Source organism: Gopherus flavomarginatus, chromosome 4 (assembly GCF_025201925.1).
Source record: "Gopherus flavomarginatus isolate rGopFla2 chromosome 4, rGopFla2.mat.asm, whole genome shotgun sequence".
Taxonomy (NCBI): Eukaryota; Metazoa; Chordata; order Testudines; family Testudinidae; genus Gopherus; species Gopherus flavomarginatus.
The window spans coordinates 4,892,159-4,911,986 of NC_066620.1; the positions used below are offsets into that span (position 1 = coordinate 4,892,159).

At 47.0% G+C, this 19,828-nt stretch overlaps 1 protein-coding gene across 1 annotated transcript; it reads right to left on the minus strand.

Moving 5' to 3' along the window:
* Positions 1-742: 742 nt before the first annotated feature.
* Positions 743-11,130, minus strand: PAX1 (paired box 1). Its single transcript, XM_050950278.1, has 5 exons — positions 11,127-11,130; positions 10,082-10,711; positions 8,283-8,425; positions 7,184-7,403; positions 743-834 (listed from the first exon to the last, which is right to left on the minus strand). The coding sequence occupies exons 1-5, from the start codon at positions 11,128-11,130 to the stop codon at positions 743-745; spliced, it is 1,089 nt and encodes a 362-aa protein (XP_050806235.1).
* Positions 11,131-19,828: the final 8,698 nt, after the last annotated feature.

A 19,828-nucleotide genomic window follows, 5' to 3' on the forward strand; every position in this document is an offset into this window, starting at 1 on the left:
GGGAAGAAGTCACTTTTGGTGAAGCTTCTTCAAGAGAACCAGAAATAGGGCAGTTGAGGCTCCAGTGGACTGGAGGAGAATTGCATGACTAGAGGCTACAGTCTACTGCTATGCAAAGAGAAAACACGTTCCCCAGGAAAGGAATCCAAACACGGGCATCAGTTGTAGTCACTTTTTATTAAGGGTTGTTATTATAAAAATATATCATAATGTTGCTGCGTATTTGTCCATTTACACTCTGGGAGAGAGACATTATCCACGTGCAGAAACCAGTTCAGAGCACAGATCCTTGGGCTAAGGCCTTGGAGACACTGAATGAATCCTCTCTAGAGTAAATGCACATCAGAGTGACAGGATAAAGTCTATGGCATTGTAAGCAATGAACAGTGGTAGGTCTAGTGACAAATCTGTGACTGCTATATATCCAGAGGTCTCTTGTGTGAAATAAAGAAAGAAAAAAAGAAAGAAAGAAAGAAAATGGTTCTCTCCCATCACCACTTTCCAACTTGACTGAGGAAATCACTCACTTAAGGCATAGGATCAATGAATGTCCAGATCTCATTCACTTGTGCATTAAAAAGTCACTGTCTCTTTTTATTGCCTGGGCTTGTTTCAAATACAGCCTCTTCCTCTCCAAAAGCACCTCTTTGAACGCAGTTGTGCTTTTAGGTTCTGTTTCATTTTCGAAGTTGCAGGAGTTTGATCCAAAACTCTCCCTCTCTCTGATGATTCACTGCAACCTCTAGGAAGATGAGGCTGGGATAGAAAGTCCATGTATATTATTTAGGGTTTCTTGAGGTTTGCCTGAGGGACTGGAAGGTTTTCTGTCCACAACTGCAGCAAGGGAAAGAAAGAGAAGCAAGTAGGTTGGCATACTCCTAATGCATTGACTGTAACATTTCTGTTTGTTTCATTAGGTGGCATCAGACTGAGACTTCTTATGGGACCTGATTAGTTTTGCTTTACACTTGCCCTATGTTTGCTCACCTATTGCCCAAAGAATCTGCCATGTCAATTTCACAGTCACACACTGGTTGATCAATTGTTTCTAGTCATTTCTTTCAAAAATCCTCCAAGAACCTTTCCCTTTCGCTGCAGGCAAGGGAGACATTTTCCACCCTGAACCAGTGACAAGTCTCCTCCCAAGACCTTTAGCAGAATCCTAATTTCACTTGCAATAACTGAAGCCTCCTTCCAAGGCACAGCCCATCTGAAACAAAAGAGCAATTCCTCCCAAAGGCAAATCTGGCTGCCAATGGATGGCTGATCAATTCACCTTTGGCAAGCGACTGGGAAATACAGGATCGTGTGCACTGAATGAAGCCTGTTCCTGTTTTAATCCTGGTTTCTGGCTAGTCAGCTTCCCAGCTGATGGCTGTAAACATCCACCTCGGAGATTTGGCTCAATCCCAGTGACATACGAGCTTTAGCACTTCCTCTGCTATTGGGGAGGGGAGGGGTGTCCTAGGGTGATCAGATGTCCCGATGTTATAGGGACAGTCCCAATTTTGGGGTCCTTTTCTTGCATAGGCTCCTATTACCCCGCACCCTCTGTCCCGATTTTTCACACTTGCTGGCTGGTCACTCTGTGTGTGTGTGTGGGGGGGGTGTTAAGTTTGTCAGAAATGCAGTGACTGTGTCAGTGGCCGATCGCTGTCCCCTCTCTCCCCTCAGTCTTAAGCTATTGCTGCCTATTTGCCTAGGAAGGCACGATTATTTTAGAAGTAAGTGAGTTCTTTTTCCACCTCCGATGGAGGAATCGCCTGCAAAGATTGGGCCGCGGGGGGGTCATTTATGGGTAAATGCGGGGGGAGGGTCCCTTCCTGGTTGCGCTCTGTACTTGTGGCGTGGGGAAGATGTACTTTAAATCCCCTTCAATTCCCCTCTCCCCCACACATCTGTATTGGATATAGGGTCAGAAACTTCACACCCAGCGCGCCTGCAGCACCTGGCTCCTCGCAGCCCAAGTGCCGAGCTGCAGGGCTGGGGGGAACGCCAGAGCCCATCCCGTCTGGAGGGACCAGAGGGGATTTGCTTTTTTTTCCCCTTTCCAAACTGTGGCATGTTCCCCCTCCCGGCTCAAGCTTGTTTTAATTCGCTTCCATCTCGCCCCCAGCAGAGGCTTGGACTCCGCTTTCGCTCCGCGGTGCGAGGGTCCCACCGGCTGTGCCGAGACGTGCTAGTGACTGCAAATCACAAGACACATTTCTTTCCTAACGGGCCCAGTGGCTAGATATAAAATACTCCCTTCAGGGCAGGGCAGTGGAGCCAGATCGGCCTCTGGGCTACCACATTCTACTACTGCTTTCCTGGGGGAGGGGGGGGGTCTTTTTTTTTTTAATTTTGCAAAACGCGTCCATTCTCCAGTCTCAACCTGGCTGAAACAAGCAAGATCGAGCCCCAAGCATTTGCAGCCAGTCCTGGATTGAGCTACGCAGCCTCCTCGGTGAGTCCTACAGGTGACTGGGCCTGGGCCGACCCCAGAGGCAGGTATGTATAGAAAGAAAGAAAGACCTCGAATCCAGGCAATCGATCGCAGGTGTAAACCGGGGATATTGCTGTTAGCCCCTCGCCTTCGCTGGCTTTAAACGCCCCTTGCGATCTATGCGCTCGCTAAAGCGACTTTCCACGCACAAAGCGAGCAGGATCGGGCGCTAAATCCACCCCTCAGTTAGCGTTTGCGGAGGCCTGGCAGCTAGTTTAGACGCACATGGTGGAGGCGCTGCGTTTCCCTTGGTTTACGGCAACGTGTGGGCTGTTTTGACCAGCAGGTATCCCCCCAAGCGCTGTGCAGACGGACCGATCTCTCCAAGAAATTGACACCACCCTTGCTGGTTTAGGGGTCTGAGGGGGGCGCAGTCCAGGACACCCTGTGATCATATAGGTGATCATATAGGATAAGAGTGGGGAGAATTGGCCGGTTTAACAAATTGCTACATCCCCTTCTTCCCCCGCTCCATGTGCAAAAGCTGTAAATTAACTTTCCAGAATCCCGGTTCAGACCCGTGAGGAGCCATCTCGTTTACAAGCGTGGCCCAGGGTGGCTTTCGCAGCCAGATTTCAATGGAAATGGATGGTCTCTCCCAGCGTATGAAATGAGAAGGATGGGAAAACAGCCTGGAGTTGTAATTGGGGGAGGAGATGTCAGAATGGGGAACATTGATTGTCATGGTGCTTAGCTAACCTCGCAGTGGCTCCGGGATACACCTGGCAGGCTTAGGAGTGGCTTTGACAATGGATGGTTCCTATTTCTGGAATGGGAGCAAAATAAACACACGGGCAACGAGAACCTGAGCAAATGCAAATGGGTCTTTTACAAGCAGCAAATCTGTAGGTTATGAATAAGATTTATTAATTCGTGTATGGGAAATTCCCGCGCGTTAATTGTGATCAAATCATAAGTCTCTCCTCCTTTTCCTGTTTACACAGGCTCGGAGGTGCCCAGATCTTTCACTGTTCCTTCCGGGCCGTGATGGGGCTTCCCAGGCCTTCCAGTTCCTGGGGTTTAATTGTGATCAAATACAAGGTTTAACCAAACACTTTAATAGTCAAATTGTCCAAGGTGCTGAGCACTCACTGAGTTTTATTAATTATTATTATTATTTTAGAAAATCTGTCCATAAATGAATCTATCTACTCCCTTTTCAATTAATTACTGCTTCGGATTTGTTTTACTTTTCCAAGCAGATCAGCCAGACTAAGTACCAGTTTGGCATGATTACACCGGCGGTATATAAAGGTAAAATGAAACTTTCTTTGTCGTAGCTAGCTTGAGAATATAGGAAATATACTAGAGGCATGCGCGCTGTTTAGATGAGCGATTTTTTTTTGATGGATAGCAGTTAAAGTGGGGTGGGGGAGAAGGGTTGAGTATCAGAGACTGTGTGTGTCTATATGGACACACCTCAGTTAAGACAATCATTACTTATCCGGTAAAATAACTTACATGAGATATAGGAAGCTATTGCAGGGATGTTTTTTATACCCTCAGTTCTGAGGTGTTCAAAGAGTTTGTCATAGTTTTAATTAAAATCGAAGGGTTATCTTTCTCTCTCTCTCAGACACACTGTATTTTGATAAACAATGCATTAGATAGAAAGAAAGAAAGAAAAAGATTTTAAAGTATCTATGCAGGTTCTAGTTTGACTAATTTTCTGGTATCTATCTATCTATCTATCTATCTATCTATCTATCTATCTATCTATCTATCTTTCTTCAAAAACCCTTTTATGGCTATTGTTATCCCTTATTGTACACAATCACTCATTATTAGCGATAATAATGAGGTTGTAACTCTCAGAAGGCTATATTAGTTAGGCAAAAATGGTTAAGGGTCGTATATTAAAACAGTAATACATAAATTAGCTGATAACTGGAAAATGAATTGCAAATGTGAAAAAAGACTAGAGACATTATAATGTACAAAGCAACGAAGGGCAAAGAATAGCAGCAGAACAGATGCGTTAGCGGTTTTAAATGAAACCATATATCAAAGAAATCAAACGTCCCAAAATGGACCGATGTGATTAATTGAAGAAAAAATGTTCAACATTAAAAAATATAGTACAGTATAGAGCCGTGTTCCAATCAGAAACATGTGATCGCCTATTATACTCCTATGGTATATTACTTTAAATACTCCCTGAGGGGAGAAAAATAACTAGTAGAAGCGATTTATAATGTTAGTCATTTTCATTGAATGAGTGTATCTTTCTTAGATCTCGATTATCCACCAGCACTTTGGCAAGATTTATGGTCAGAGGTATCCAGTAAAAATACTTATTTAATATGGCTAAAATTATTATTACTAAAAACGAATGTCTCTAATGCTCAATCTCTGTCCCTTCGCTGTGTTTATTATATGATACAGAATATCACTGGGTCATTTCTTTTCTGTGTCAATGCACACAATACACACTCTAGGCGCAGATAATTACCTCTAAGAAAGAAATCCTTGTCTTAAAGATTTAAAAGCTGGATGTTTGCCCCAGATCGTTCTGCTTCCTCTGAGATTTCCATCTCACAGGATTGAACATTAAGAGGAAAAAATGGTTTCCACGTTGAATCCTTATGTTTTTACTGGTAACAAATATGAAGGATGTTTGAGCGCAAGAGCTGTACGATTCTGAACTAGCAGATATTTTAGCAAGGAAAAAATCTGAAATGATTTTAGGTGCCCCTTGAGGGAGTGAGGGGAATCTTCTTAATGTATTTTCAGGTTTCCATAAAGATGTAGAAGTGCTAGGACTTAACCAACCTTTTAAACGTAGCGCTTGCATTGAAAAGTAACGGGAAGAATGTAACTGTTTTGTCTGTACACTGCAGTGACTATCAACCAGCGCCCTAAAGGGGTTTTATTTGCTGGGAAAGGATCCTAACCCACAGCTGCAAAATTATCCCAGTGCTAGCGCGTGTTACCTATCATGATTGTTTCCTATCAAATATTGGCTCCCACTCAACGCTGCCCAGCTCGAGCTAAGAGCATGAAACGGGCCATTATACCTATTGGTCATTTTTAAAAACATGAATAAAAACGAAAGAGTATGTAATTCCTCCACAACGCCTTTGAGCTTCCACCCGCCAAAACACTAAAATCCAAGGGCCGGTCCAACTCCGGCTGAAGTCAATGGAAAGATACCAAAACTGCTCGGCCTGGCCTCCAACGGGCACAACTGAGAAATGAAAAATCAGATGGTTTAGGGCCCGATCCTGCATTTATGAAATAGTATAGAACTCAATTTCCGAGGCAGAAAGAGAGAGAGAGAGACACTATTCTCTTCCACAGGCTAATGGGATCTATTCATTTTAAACGTTCTATATTACATATAATTTTACAAATTCTATATAAACACGTGCGTGAAATACAATTATATATGTATGTGTGGCTGTAAAACAGAGAGAGAGAGAGGTGTTCTTTTTATACGTTCTCTTCCACAGACTAATTTTATATATAATTTTTTAAAGTTCTATATTTCATTTAATTTTACAAATTCTATGTACACACACATATGCGAAATAAAATTATATATGTGTGTGTGATATATACATATATATAGCTATAATAGAAATGCCTGCTTTATATATTTATATATATATATAAACACACACACACTTCAGTCTGTTATTTTATAGCTATAAAGTGTAATACACAATTATATGCGTGTGTGTGTGTAATATAGATATAAAACAGGCATTTCTATTATAGCTATATATCTATATTACACATACATATATAATTGTGTATTACACTGTATAGCTATAATAGAAATGCCTGTTATATTTATATATATAATATATATACAAACATAGACATATTCCATTATAGCTAGTGTAATAGACTATATATATATATACATATATTAAACGTAGACATGTTCTATTATAACTATATAATAGATATATTCTGAAGATGTTCTATAACTATGCAAACAGAGGGCATTTTTAATAAACATGGGAATGTCCATATAGCTATATATATATATTACACGCGTGTATATATATATATATATATATATATATATATATATATATATATATATATATATATATGGGACAAAATATTATTTTGCTATTATTAATTATATTCGATTTTATACATAAGAGAACAATCTGTCTGTTCATGTATTGATTTGCTGATATCTTTGCTCTACACAGCAGTCCATTGCGAGGCTGGTATATAACTACTCCAGCACAGAGAGTTTTGGTGAAGCGTGGGAATGTTCCCTATAGCTGTATATACATTACAGGCACCTATATCTCGATGCGCTGTTCTGGATCTATATAACGCGTGCAATGGACCAGCCCCCTCCCAGGGTTTATGAAGTGCTCTGGGGTTGGCAGTGGCCGAGCCCTTCCGAAGGATTTGCAGCGCAGAGCCCGGGTCTCAGTCAATGCCTGCAGGGACAGATTCTCTCTGTTCTCCTGCGGTATGGAAGTGGCTGCGGAGAGGAAAGTGGCTGGTGGAAAAGGACCCCAGCCGGCGTCCCTCCACAGCCCCTGGGCGAGCAAAGGCTACGGGGCAGGGAGACGTTCCCAGCCGCCGGGCCCGCGCCAGATCGGCCGGCAGCGCAGAAGCGAAGGATCAATTGCTCAGGTCACCAGGCAGGTCACTGAGATTTCCCTCCCTCCCGACCCAGCCTGGGTGGGACTCTGCATCCCCCGCTGGCCTCTCTCGCCCCCCTACCTTCCCGGGCGGGATGCTTGAAGGCCATGGCGGTGCACAGCTCTCCTCCGGGGACCGTCACTCCGGGCCCGTGGTGAGCCAGGGGGCTGCTTTGCGCCTGCCAGTGGGGCCCGGGGGTGATGTAGCCTGTCCCGGGGCCCGCGTAAACCCCGTGCTGGTTGGAAGAGGGGTAGGCGCAGGCTGGGAGGAAGCTGCCGACGGTGGAAAGGCCAGGGGCAGGCTGCGAAGAGAAAGGGAGACAGGCTGTTACAAGGATTACAGACATCCGGGATCCTGCTAGGGACCCGAGGCCGGGAAGGGATCGGAAGGTGCTGTCCGCCCTTGCCCCCTGGAAGGTGACACATCTGCCTCTCAATGGATACTGCCCCCACGTCTGCCATCACGGGCATCGCCGAGCACCGGGGGTGGCAAGAAATTTGTGCATCGGCTGCTTCGGTTCATTTTTTTTCTTTTTACGGAGTAACAGGCGTGGAGACAGAAATCAGCCCCCTTCCTCCATTCGATTCCAAGGATCGTTTGGATTCGATTTCTTTGACTACCCGAGAGATCGGGGAGGCGGGGGCAGAAAAGGGGGGAAAAGTTGAATTACAACGACAACAAAACCTAAGGAAATCCCCAGCTGAGGCTATGAAAATATTGATGCAATTACAATTGAGATATTCAGTGCGTCAGACAGTGGGGGGATACACACGCCTGTGTATGCTCGTGTAAACACACACCCATTCCGATACAAAAAACTGTTCAGCCAAAATTGATTCATTTTAAGGCATCCACGTTTGTGTTTATGCTCTGGTGTATGCCTGCGTACTCACACAATCTGGTGTCTTAAATGTAAAGTTATGAATTGCACACGCATTTTCACAGCGTAGGCTCGCGATCTCTTTACACGTGTGTATAGGGACCCGTGTGTGCACACGCACACAATCGGATGCTTTAAATGCATCAGTTTCAGTTGCACAAACATTTTCCCAATTCGAATTCACAATCTTCCTTCAAGGGGTGATCCCCAAATCTCTCCCCATACCCCCCCCCACACACACACCATTTTCTTCACGGCTATTCCCCCCCAAGCTGCAAAGGCCTGGCTGGAAGATGTTACCTGGGGGTACTTAATGTCCGCTTCCATTGCAGCTTTATCAATCCCATTGACTGCCTGGGCGGGAGGGAAGGCCGTTCTGTTCACGCTGGGCCAGTCTTCCATTTTGGGGGGGTAGGCAGACCCCTCTGTCCCAGCCAGAGGCCCTGGGATGGGAACAGATCGCAGGAGATGTACTCATCCGCATTCAGACCCTTCCTAGAACCATGCAACCTCTAGCCACCCGCCTCGCTGTCCTACTCCGTGACCCGGGATCTCTAAGCGCTGGGAAAAGCCACGCAGCGATTCGATCCTGCTCCGGGATGAAGCAAGCAGGGAGTTTTGCCCTTGGTTTCAATGAGATCAGCATCGAGTCAGGCTTTGTTTTGTTTTCGTTCAGAAACTGCGCCAGGGCAGCTTGGTCACTGGGCACCTTCGAGCCGGCTAAAAATCGCACTGTCTAAGGAGTCATTTTCAACACGGGCCAATTGGGGCTGGAGCTTTCTATGAGACTCATTCAAAATTGCAGTCGAAAATGATCTGGTAAAGATAAAGATCCCGGCCTTTAATATAAAACTCTGAAGTCCCTATTCAAACTGCGTCGTCCAGAGGCTACAAACAGAATCCAGTTTTCAGACTGAAAATTCTTTCCGGCTCCAGAAAGGGCCTGAATCCGAAGCGAATACGCATTCGGGAGCCTGCTTTATAAATGTGACAATCGCTCACTCAAGCGTTAGCAGGGACCCGGGGCAGCAGGTTAGCGTCTCAAATTGGTCTGCCTGCTTATGCAAACCGTGTACGAAGTCAAAAGAGACTAGGGGCGCATAAAACACGAACTCTAATGGCCTAAATTATGACCAGCTTTGCTTCCAATTCAGCTGAAACACATTCTCCTCCCCCCAAGGGTCTGTCTGTTTCACTAGGCAACTTTAAGGCTTTCGTATCGTGTAAAAGGTACAATTCGCAGGCAGAAACGCATGTGGGTGATTTATTTACCTTTAGCGTTTGAAGGGATCAAAGGGGGACAATTCCCCAGACAATGTGTGCAGAACAAAAGTGGAACCGGGTATTCATTGATTCAATTCGGGTTTGTATAAATAAAGCGTGACGGAGAAATCTAAAAAGCCCTGACCACGATCCAATTTGCCAGCCAAGATCTGCCTGGTATCGGGTTTATAGTAATAATCTGCTTCGATCACTGCTGAAGGATGCATTCTAGCTAGTGTGACAATTGCAATCGATGTTTTAATTTCTAATAGAGAAGGGATGTACAAGAAAGTTCTTTTAAAAATGCTAAGAAGGCAGGGAAATTTCTGACAACGAATCAGATTAATGTCTGAGACGTTTGCTTAGATCTGGCAAAAGAACATCGAGATACGGTTTTCTGGGCTTTGTTTTTTGGAGGGGGTGAGTGGAACTCAGAGCTCTCAATGTGTGACTGACACATTCTCTCATCCCCACGAAAATATTTTCCACATTTTTCATAAAAAGTTCAAGATGTCGGTTGTTTTGCTCCAACTGGCCCATCAGATCGGCCCTACAAGCACGGGGTTATTTATGCAGCCCTTCTAGCAATTGTTTTGCCCAGGTTTAGATACGTTAAAAAGCGATTTTTCAAAAGCCACTCGTGATTTTAAGTGCTTACGTTTCTGGGTGCCCAAAAAGGGGGAAGCACTGAGCACCCACCTGCTAAAAAACCCCAAGCACACCCAGTATGCAGGCACCCCAAACCCTGAGTCTCTGTGCGCCCCTGCCAGAAAAAAACCCAACCAACCAAACCCTGCGCCCACTGCAGTGCCGTGGGCGAAGCTGCGCTCGCTGACCTGTTTGCTCCATGAAGGCTCGGATACCTAGGATGTTGCTGACTGAATGCGCCGAGGGCCAGGATCTGGGGATACTGACATGTCCAGCTGTGACCGGCACGCCCGGATGATGGCCCATTTTGGTCCCAGAGGAGGCCATGGGGTTGGGGTAGGGGTACTGGTAAATGTGGTTATAAGGCAGCGTTGGCTGGGGGGGAGGCTGCTTGGTGCTGTCGTAGGGGCTGGGCTGGGAGAGGTTCCCGATTTTGTTCCTTAAAATCCTGCTGATGGAGCTGACGGAGGGCACGTTGTACTTGTCACACACCCCGTCGGCCAGCAGCCGGTCCCGGATCTCCCACGCGAAGATCCCAGGGTCTCCTTGCTTGTAGTCCCGGATGTGCTTGACCACGTTGGGGGTGGTGACCCGCGGCTTGCTCCCGCCGATGGCTCCGGGGAGGATGGAGCCCGTCTCGTTGTAGCGGGCCAGGATTTTACTCACGCAGCCGTGAGACACCCGCAGCTGGCGGCTGATGTCGCAGGGTCGGATCCCCAGCTGGGCCAGCTCCACGATCCTCAAGCGGATGGCGTTGGGCAGGGGTCTCCCGTTGACGAAGACGCCTCCCAACTGGTTCACTTCCCCGTACGTTTGCTCTAGCGGCGGGGGGGAAGGACGGGTTAGCACCGCCAGATTTAAAAAGGGGGCAAGGGAAATAGAGAGATTCTGCCTGTCTAACCCCTTCCCAAATAGCCCCGAGCCCTGCAGAGGAGATGCCCTGGATCCCGCGTAGGAACGCCTGGGCCGTGTCGGGAAAAGGACGCGAGGCGGAGTATTGTGATGATTATTATCCCTTATGCCCGTGCGTGGGGGTGGGGGCGAGTGGTGGCTTGGCCCGAGGCCTCCCTGCTGTGGGAATGGGGGTGTGCTTCCCCCGGTTGGGCATTGCTCGGGATAAGCAAAGCGAAACTGCGCGCCCGAAGCCCAGCCTGGCCGCTTCTCCTTCCCAAGGATTCCCCCGCTTCTCCCCCACCCCACTCGCAGAAATCAAACCCACCCGCAGCGCCTTACCCATCGCCCGCAAAGAGACACGCGCCTTGCGCGATCAGCTGCTCGCTTGCCCCGCCGGAGGCTCCGTCTTCCCCGAGGCAGGCGCGGAGGCATAGAGGGGGGCTGCCTGCGAGCACCCCAGGAGACGGGCTGCCCTTGCTCCGGGACCCCGTCTCTCTGCTGCTCCCGGGACACTTTCAAAGGCGGCCGGGGACTCACGCCCAAAGTGATCTTCATCCGATTGGGGGGGAATTAGCCCGTCCAGGAGCCTGCAGTTTGCTCAGATCAATTTGACGTGTCTTCCACGTCAATCTCGGTGGTCACGCGGGCGTTGGCATTTCATTGGTTCCCGGCCTTGCGAACTGGCAGAGGGCTGCTTCTTCTGCGGGACTTTTCCCCCTTTCCGCCCTCCTCTCCCTCAACTACTCCTGAAACAACAGGGCGAGCGACACAGATGTCTGGAGCGGGGCTCAGCTGCCCCAGGCTGGATTCGCTCCCCCCACCCCCCATTCAGCTGCCAGAGCCTCTGTCCGCTGGGACGGGAATCTTTTTGCTAAGGATCATGGGGGGAGGGGGGAAGAAGGGGTTTGCAGCCGATTTCTTTAAAAATCAGGTGACCCCGAGGAATTACACCTAGTTCATTTTTAGCCTTACCGGGGGGCCGATCCTTTAAAGCCAGCAGGCGCCTCTCCCTCAATAGAGTTTTGGGGTCACGTTCAGTGTATGTCACCTGTCCGTACCCAACTCACGCAGTCCTCACTCAGGCACGACTCCCAGGGACTGAACTGGTTTTGCCTGAGTGAGCAGTTCAAGCACTGGACCTTTACCAAATAAAGACGGACAGACATTTACAGTCGAAATCCGATTATCACCTGCTGCGAGGAAAGTCGCTTTGAAATATCAATTCAGCAGAATGGAGACATTTCTGGGTTGAAAATCAGCTGTCGAAGTAGCGAGGTCTAATGCTGTCTGGCCCAGGTTGCTATTAAATCCATTTGGTGAATCTCCATTTGGTGAACTCAAGGAGGAGTTGTGTGTTGTGTGTTCACAATGGAATCAGAAACCCTTTGAGCCCGTTAGGTAACATTTGTAATTGAGTAGAATGCAAACCGAACACTGTCTTTTATTTTATTGTATTTAAAAATACTCATAACAACATCGTGGGAAGGTTTGGATATGGGGAAGTGAATACGGGTAAATAAATGATAGCGAGATTTTCCAAAAAGATAGATTCACATATTACCATTTTTCATCTAGCCTTTCAAAGTTCAGAGGAAACGCAGAGCCTACTAGACTGGGAGATTTCTCTTCAATACCAAAGTCAAATCTCCAAAAGCTGATTAATTACTAGGCTGGTTTCAAAGTCTATTTCGCGGCTGTTTCGTTGGCATTGGAAAGGGCTTGCAAATGCAAACAGAATCCGGATCTATGAATCATTTTCAGTATGGTTCTTAAGAGCACTTCTGACTTTTAAGCCAATAAATCCCGTTTGATTCCGAATACAGCGCCTAACCAGGAGATCCAGGTGCGTTTTGGAACGTTCTAAATCCATAATTCCCCGGGAACCAAACACACGTTTAGCGGCCTGTTTACCCCTCCGGGGCTCTTTTAATGGGGCCACTATCGAAACAGTAAGTGCCATTTGTCAGGTACGGTGTGGAACAGATGCAGTTATTTTGCCGGCAAAGGCTCACAGATGGAAAAGATCAGAACGGAGCAGGATAACAGCCTTTCTCTGACCCTTTTACCTTGACTTGCTTGACCAAAAAGAATCGTTAGCTCGTAAGCAGCATATATTAATATGTCAATTAATACGAAGAGGAGTAATAAATTACGAATGCACGATCGGAGCTTTCAGATCAGTGGGGGACGGGGGGAACCCCACAGCGCTCAACTGAAGAAAATATAATCTTTGTATCGATCTAGATATCGGGCAAAGAATCGCGTGGAGAAAGAACGGATAACGCCACCTCTTTATCACCGGCACGACGGAGTAGATGTATATTCCCTCCTAGATAAATAAAACCTCGTGTGGACACAGATTGTTAGAGTAAATATTTGCCAGTGGAACCCCGTGCCAGGTTGAGATTAGAAGTGGGGGGAATTAATCAGAACAGGACGAAATAAACTAAAGCCACCAATCATGTTTTGGTTAAAAGAATTTTTAATTCAATTGACTTTCATGTAAACATTTAATTCAGAGGGTTGAAAGTCAGAATCTCATTCGCAAAGTGTTTAACTTCCGGAGTAGTTTTAGGCAGGGACAGGGTTTTTCCCAGCCTCTGGAGCAGCCAAACGAAAGAGGAAGGTCCAGAAAAATCTAATCAGAGGATTTGAGAAAAAGAACCTTTCCCTCTGACTTGTTTTAATGAGCGCGCTATTCATTTCTGGGGCATGTCTGAGGGCAGCTCACGGGAGAACGGACCATTTTATTCAGCCTTGGTACAGTTCTCTGGTCAGTGGTTTCTGCTTCACACAGGGTGCAAAGCCTTTTCTTTTGCATGAACGCTACTTGGCGTCTGAGTTTATAAGGACTGGTTCTCTCTCTCCTAAACGATAGATTTCAATCGGGGATGCGGAAAGCGGGTTTTCACGATAGAAGAACAAATACTTGCTCGTGAAAATGGCCAGGGCCTTCTCGCCAGCGAATCGGTTATTGAATTGCCCCAAGGAAGGACGAGGAACTGTCCGATTCGCAATATATTTCGGGTGTTGGTACATTTCCCACTGAAAGGACAGCTGTTAAGCCGTTAGCATTTTGAAAGGAGCAAATGGTCATTTATTACAAGACTAAATACAATAATACTTGTATTTTTCCGTGTGTGGGGGGGGGGGAGATTTTGCTTATAGCAAGGAGCAGCGTCTGAGACCACACAAAATACCACTGCGGAAAAGCTAACCATTTGTCTCCCTCTGTTGGAAATTTGTAATAGTTCAGCCCACCGAAGTGAGCGATTTTACAGGGGTTTGGGGCAGCGCTTTTGTCCGGAGATTTACCTGATGGGGAGCTAAAGAGGGTGAAACACTCCATTGAGTTTGGCCAGCGGGCAGACTCGGGAAGAAGGCAGGGGATGGCTCGTTTGAAGAAGAATCCATTATAAAATAAAAAACAACTAATAAAATAATAATAATAATTAATAAGAGGGAGATGCAGCATATTCCTATCCGCAGAGCACCTTGCGGCTAATTGAGGGATAGCAAAGGGCTGTGGGGGAGAGAAAGAACCTACTGAAACGTGCTGGGATCGGGGGCTCTGCTGAATGGAGATTGACACGAATTTGCTGTTCATTGATCAACTGAAGAAAGCCTGAAAACGGTTCCCCGCAGAAATGTGTGTTAGTGCCACAGGGACTCCTCGCTGGTTTTGCTGATACAGACTCACAGGGCCCGAGCGAAGGCCGATCCGGTTCACTCCCGTTCGGAAATGGTACAGTGCTCCGGGTATGTTCTTCTCAAGGAGAGAGGAATTGACGGCTAGCATTTTGTTGCTTTGATACAGGGTCGGGGGCAAGGAAATCAGGGACCTGACACCCCAATAACAGTGCAGACACGGAAGTGACTTCCTAGGCAGATCATACTTAAGAGAACAGCTCTCCCTGGGGATTTTTTCTTTTGTCCCGGACAGGACAGATGACAGCGAAGGTGAAAGGCAGGAGAGAGATATCGGGAAAATAAGGAGCAACAAGGGAAACGTATGTATGAGTCTAGGAGCCTGACTTCTCTTTTCTTTTACCAGAGGCTGGGAATGGGCGAGGGAGGATGGAGTCCCTGTTCTGTTCATTCCCTCTGGGGCACCTGGCATTGGCCACTGTCAGAAGACAGGACAGGGGCTAGATGGACCTTTGCTCTGACCCAGTCTGGCTGCTCTTATGTTCTTTTTAATCGTTTCTTTCTGGCCAGCGCAGGGGCATTACCAAGAGAAATCTCAATGTCAAAGGAAGCTCCGGGTTGTTTCCAAGAGAAATCTCAATGTCAAAGGAAGCTCCGGGTTGTTTCCAAGAGAAATCTCAATGTCAAAGGAAGCTCCGGGTTGTTTTTATAAGGCTGGGTCTTACGGGGGCTGGGGGCCTAAAGGAGAGGGGATCAGAAGGCAAAGCTAAGGGGCTGGGGGTGACCGTGGCTGAGTCGCAGTGAAAACCTGATCACATCTCTCTCCCCACCTCCACAACACTTATACCCAGGCGGCTGTAAACCTGTCGGATCGCCTCCCCTCCCCTGCAAACACTGGGCGGCATCAACCAAGGCTTCTGGAGCCAGGCGCTGCAGAACCCTCTGCCATCGCTAGCTGCAGAGCTGGTTTCCACTGAAGAGTTTTAAATCGGTTATAGGCTGCCTAGCTAAACCTTCCTGCAGGCAGGGCTGTAGCTCAGAGGCTTTTGCCTGCTAATCAAGAATGAGCCAGATGAAATAGAGACTAACAGATACAACTATAGATATGTATATGTGGTGCGCGAGAGAGAAATATATTACAGGCCGCTCCCTCTCTGTGTAATCTGTCTTCATGTTGTATGAGATTAAATCGATATGTATCAATCTTTCTCCCTCGTCCTTAGAGAGAAATAGACTTGATATATCACGTACCTATCTATACACTAAATAGATAAAATAAGATCTATCTAATCTCATGATATCTGAGACAAACTAGAGAGTCTAATACAATCTCTCTCTCATATCCATTACTTTCCAGTTCTCTCTCTCTCAGCACGATGCACCCATCTACCAATGTACATAACCGCTTCCCCATCTCCTCCCGTGTATATAGGACAGGCGTCTCTTAATCAAACTCCTCGGCAACTTTTATTTAAGAGGAGTAAAGCCCCCGATCCGGGCTGCGCTATTTTGATGTGTATCTCTTAGGGCGATCGGGTTGTTGGAGGGACCCGCAGTGGCTAACCGAGCGAAACAGTCCGGGCTTTAAAGGAGAGGGAGGAAACGGGCCGCTCGGTGTTTAAATAAAACGAGGAGGCCAAAGAGAACAGAACGCAGAGGCGGTGAGCAACGCAACCGCTGAAAACCCAGGACGATGCGGGGCAAAGAAAAATCTAGCTTGAAAAGTGGAAAGAGAAAGTGAACTCGAAGCTCCTTCTGTGAACCCCCTTCCACCAAGCAGGAGTCAGGAGATCTCCCTAAATGACCCGTGCAGCAGGGCACGTGTGGTACCCCCTCTCCTGGAAGCAGGGCCTGTTGGCCTGGCCCTCCTGCGGTCTCTTGTGGACACTGCTCTCGTGTTTACACTGACAGGGGCTATTCCGCAGGGCACCTGCAGATGAAAGGCTGAACATACAAACACATCAGATTGTAAGTGGAAGGCGCTGAGGAGCCTGCCAATTAGTATTAAATAATATTCTTACCTTCAATAAACAGTCCTTTCGGGGCAACTCCAGATCCACCCACGCAGTTTATTCTGATTCGGCCTTAACAGTCCACGTGCTGCATTCGGTTTGCTCTTCGCATCTCATTTTATTTGCTAGGCTGGGAAGGTTTATTATCAAAACCGCATAAAGTCAGCAAACTGAGAGGGGGGAAAAAGACGCGGAGTGTTGTAATTTCCTTTGATTTTAGCTGCTGACACTCAGGGAATGCCCTGCCGAAATGGTTACTAGGATAAGGAAGTTAGAAAGATACAAAATGGAACCACTCTGTATTAATTGAGAAGCAACAGTCTGAGAGCTCTGAAAATGATGGGTGAACATGATTCGCTGTTACCTCGGGTTGATCCAGGAAGAGGGTCAGACAAGGTGATCTCACTAGTCTCCTGTGATCTTAAGAACTATGAATCTGTACAGCTCTATGAACGTTGATTATTTAGAATAAGTGTAGCACAGAACCGACATTCTTGTTTTCACGAAGCTCTGGGAAGCGAGGATTTGTCTGCTCCAGGAAAATGTGTCTTATTACTTTAGAATAATACCTTTAACTCTGAAATAAGTTTTTTACGGAGCAAAAAGGGGGGAGAGGGGAGATCCAGGGTCCAGTCTCAGAAACAGGTGACGTGAAATTGATGTGACAAAATATATGTATATATTTATCTCAACACCTATATTGATATGCACGTATACATAGCATCTAAACAATCATCTCCCTAAATAGCTAGCTAAGCAATTTCACCCATATTGTGGGCGGAGCTAGCAGCAACCTCTATTATTAAGATTTACTTCCATCCTTGTTACTCACACCTTCTTGTCAACTGTTTGAAATGGGCCATCCTGATTATCACTACAAACGTTTTTTTTTCCTCCTGCTGCTAACAGCCTGCCTTAATTGATTAGTGTCATTATAGTTGGTATGGCAACACCCATTTTTTCATGTTCTCTGTGTATATATATCATCCTACTGTATTTTCCTCTGCATGCATCCGATGAAGTGGGTTTTAGCCCACAGAAGCTTATGCTCAAATAAATGTGTTAGTGCCTAAGGTGCCACAAGGATTCCTCCTTCTTTTTATCCATCTATGTGTGTATGTTGGTGTCAATATAATATACACATAGAAGCAATATGTAAGCGCGTGTGTGTAGGATATGCTTCCCTGTGATTACAATGCTGTTGTTTCCATCCAGTAGATGCACTTTGCACATTGCAAATGCTTCAGGGACCTCTTTTCCCATCAGTATGTTTGTGCTGTATTTTCAAGATGTGGATTTTAAAATACATCTACAGCCCTCTCACCGCCAAAATCTAAGACAGCCAACAAGTATCTTACATTTTGTCCGAAGATAAAACTGTTGACTATAAAACAAATCCCCCGAATTGCCCTGAACCAGCGTTAAGAAGATAATCCGAAACTCAAACACGCCCTGATGAATTACTGGCTCACTAGCGAGGGCTGAATAGATGACGATTTTACTCTTTGGACAACAACATTTGTTTTATTCCAAATATTTATAGATGGGATAAAGTCTTCAAAACAAGCATGTGACCAGAAAGAGCTTAAAATATACTCTGTGCAGACCCTAAAGTGTGTGCCTGGCCATGGGGATGGGGCGAACAAAAGCAAACAAGCGAGCAAGATATTAATTTGCATGGAAGAACACGGCCCCCTTTAATCGTATCACAGGATTTCCCCCGCGTGCTCCCCATTCATTTGGTCCTAATTGGCTCCAGGATGCAAACCATCATTCCCATGTTAAAAGCCCTGCCAAGGTGGGCGGACACTTTGTAAGAAAACGTCCGGCGCAATAGACGTTTCTTGCTTCCCCTCAATACTTGCAATTGACAGAGAAGCGTTAGCAATTGTTTTAACTCAGCCTAATCAGTCCCCCGATGCGTTATTGAAAAGCTCACCCCGGCACCCTGTGCTGGGCTGATTGACTTGGGGGATAAGAAGCCTCCGCTTCCTTCAGGTTACCAAGGGTAAAAATGTCAAAAGAGCCTAAATCCCATTTTCGAAAGGGACTTAGTCGCTTAGATTGGGTGTCAAAGTCTGATTAGAGGTCCCTGGTGCCCAGGCCCCTAAATCACTTAGGCTCAGATCCTCCTACGCATTTAGGCTCCTAACTTCCACTGAAATCAATTGTTAGGAGCCTAAATCCCTCGAAAGGAGCTGGGCCTTGAGCGCTTTTGAAAATTGTTTTTAAAAAGCCCTGGGGGGAATTGGAACTGTTTCTGAAGCTAGAAGGAATATTTCCGCCTCTGTTTTTGTATTTACAAACCTTCTTCCTGCTCATCTCCTTAGAGCAACCCCTCCTCCGCCCCATCATGCCCCCTGACACGATTTGTCACGGGGAACTCCTCTTCTCACCCTCCTGTCAATTGCCCTGGGTCCAGCTGCTCACTGCCGAGTCCCGCGGAGCTCTTGTTCCCAGAGCGCTGAGTTCTAATCTTCCCAGGGCCCACCTGGCTCTGTCATTTCTCGCCGGGCTTAAATCTGCCTTTTCTTCCTCAACACGGGGCCGGAGGGCGTTTGGCTGGAGCCCCGGGTTTGATGTAGCGTTAGCCCACCTAGATGGGCGCCCGATCCCGAAGCCAATGGGAGTTTTCTCCGAGCAAGATACTTCACGGCTGGGGTTCACTTCATGGCACCGAATGGAAGCAAGACCCCCCGACGGCCCCTTTCAAAGGGCAGGCCGGGAGCGCTTGGCCAGCTGCCCCTTGCTAACAGCTGGGGGATCGTACGCAGGGCACCGGCTCTGCCGTGTCATCTTATTTCTAACTAGAGGGGTAGCAGGAAATGCAGGACCCCGGATCTAGCAACAAGCGACAGCAACGCGCTACAAACTGCTGCGAAGGCGAGAGCCGCAGCGCGCCCTGGTAGCTTCACTCCCCTGCCTGACGGTGGGTGAGTCTGTTCGCTTGAAGGCGCCCCTGAGCCCCCAGGGGCATGAGGACTGCATGCATTTCTCTGGGGTTGGCTCCGCAGCGGGAGGATAGATCCTAGCGATTGGCTTCCCAAAGCAGCTGCCGATTCATCTGTCTTCTGGCAGTTCCCTGCGCTTTCCCTATTGCTGAAATTACAGCTCCCAGGCATGATGCATTACAGGGTGGTGAATCCTACCCATCTCCTCTCGACTCATAGATCACAGATCCAATAAAAAGTCGCTATTTTCTGTTAAGCGTCCCAGGCACCACCCACAGCAGATTCTTTTTACTCCTCATCACTGGGTGTGGGGGCGAATCAAATCTCTGATTGTAACCACATTGTATTGATAGAGGGTTAGGAATTTCATATGGTGCCTTCCAAGAAAGAGTTCAACATCATATGTTCGGTGGGCAATTTTGAATTTGCC

Bases quoted from the DNA above. Each gene is read 5' to 3' on its own strand.
- PAX1 (XM_050950278.1), bottom strand. The intron at 8,426-10,081 runs GTCAGCGAGCGC...TTCCCATCCCAG, and splicing joins AGCCTTCATGGAGCAAACAG to GGCCTCTGGCTGGGACAGAG. The intron at 7,404-8,282 runs GTAACATCTTCC...TTCTCTTCGCAG, and splicing joins CGGACATTAAGTACCCCCAG to CCTGCCCCTGGCCTTTCCAC.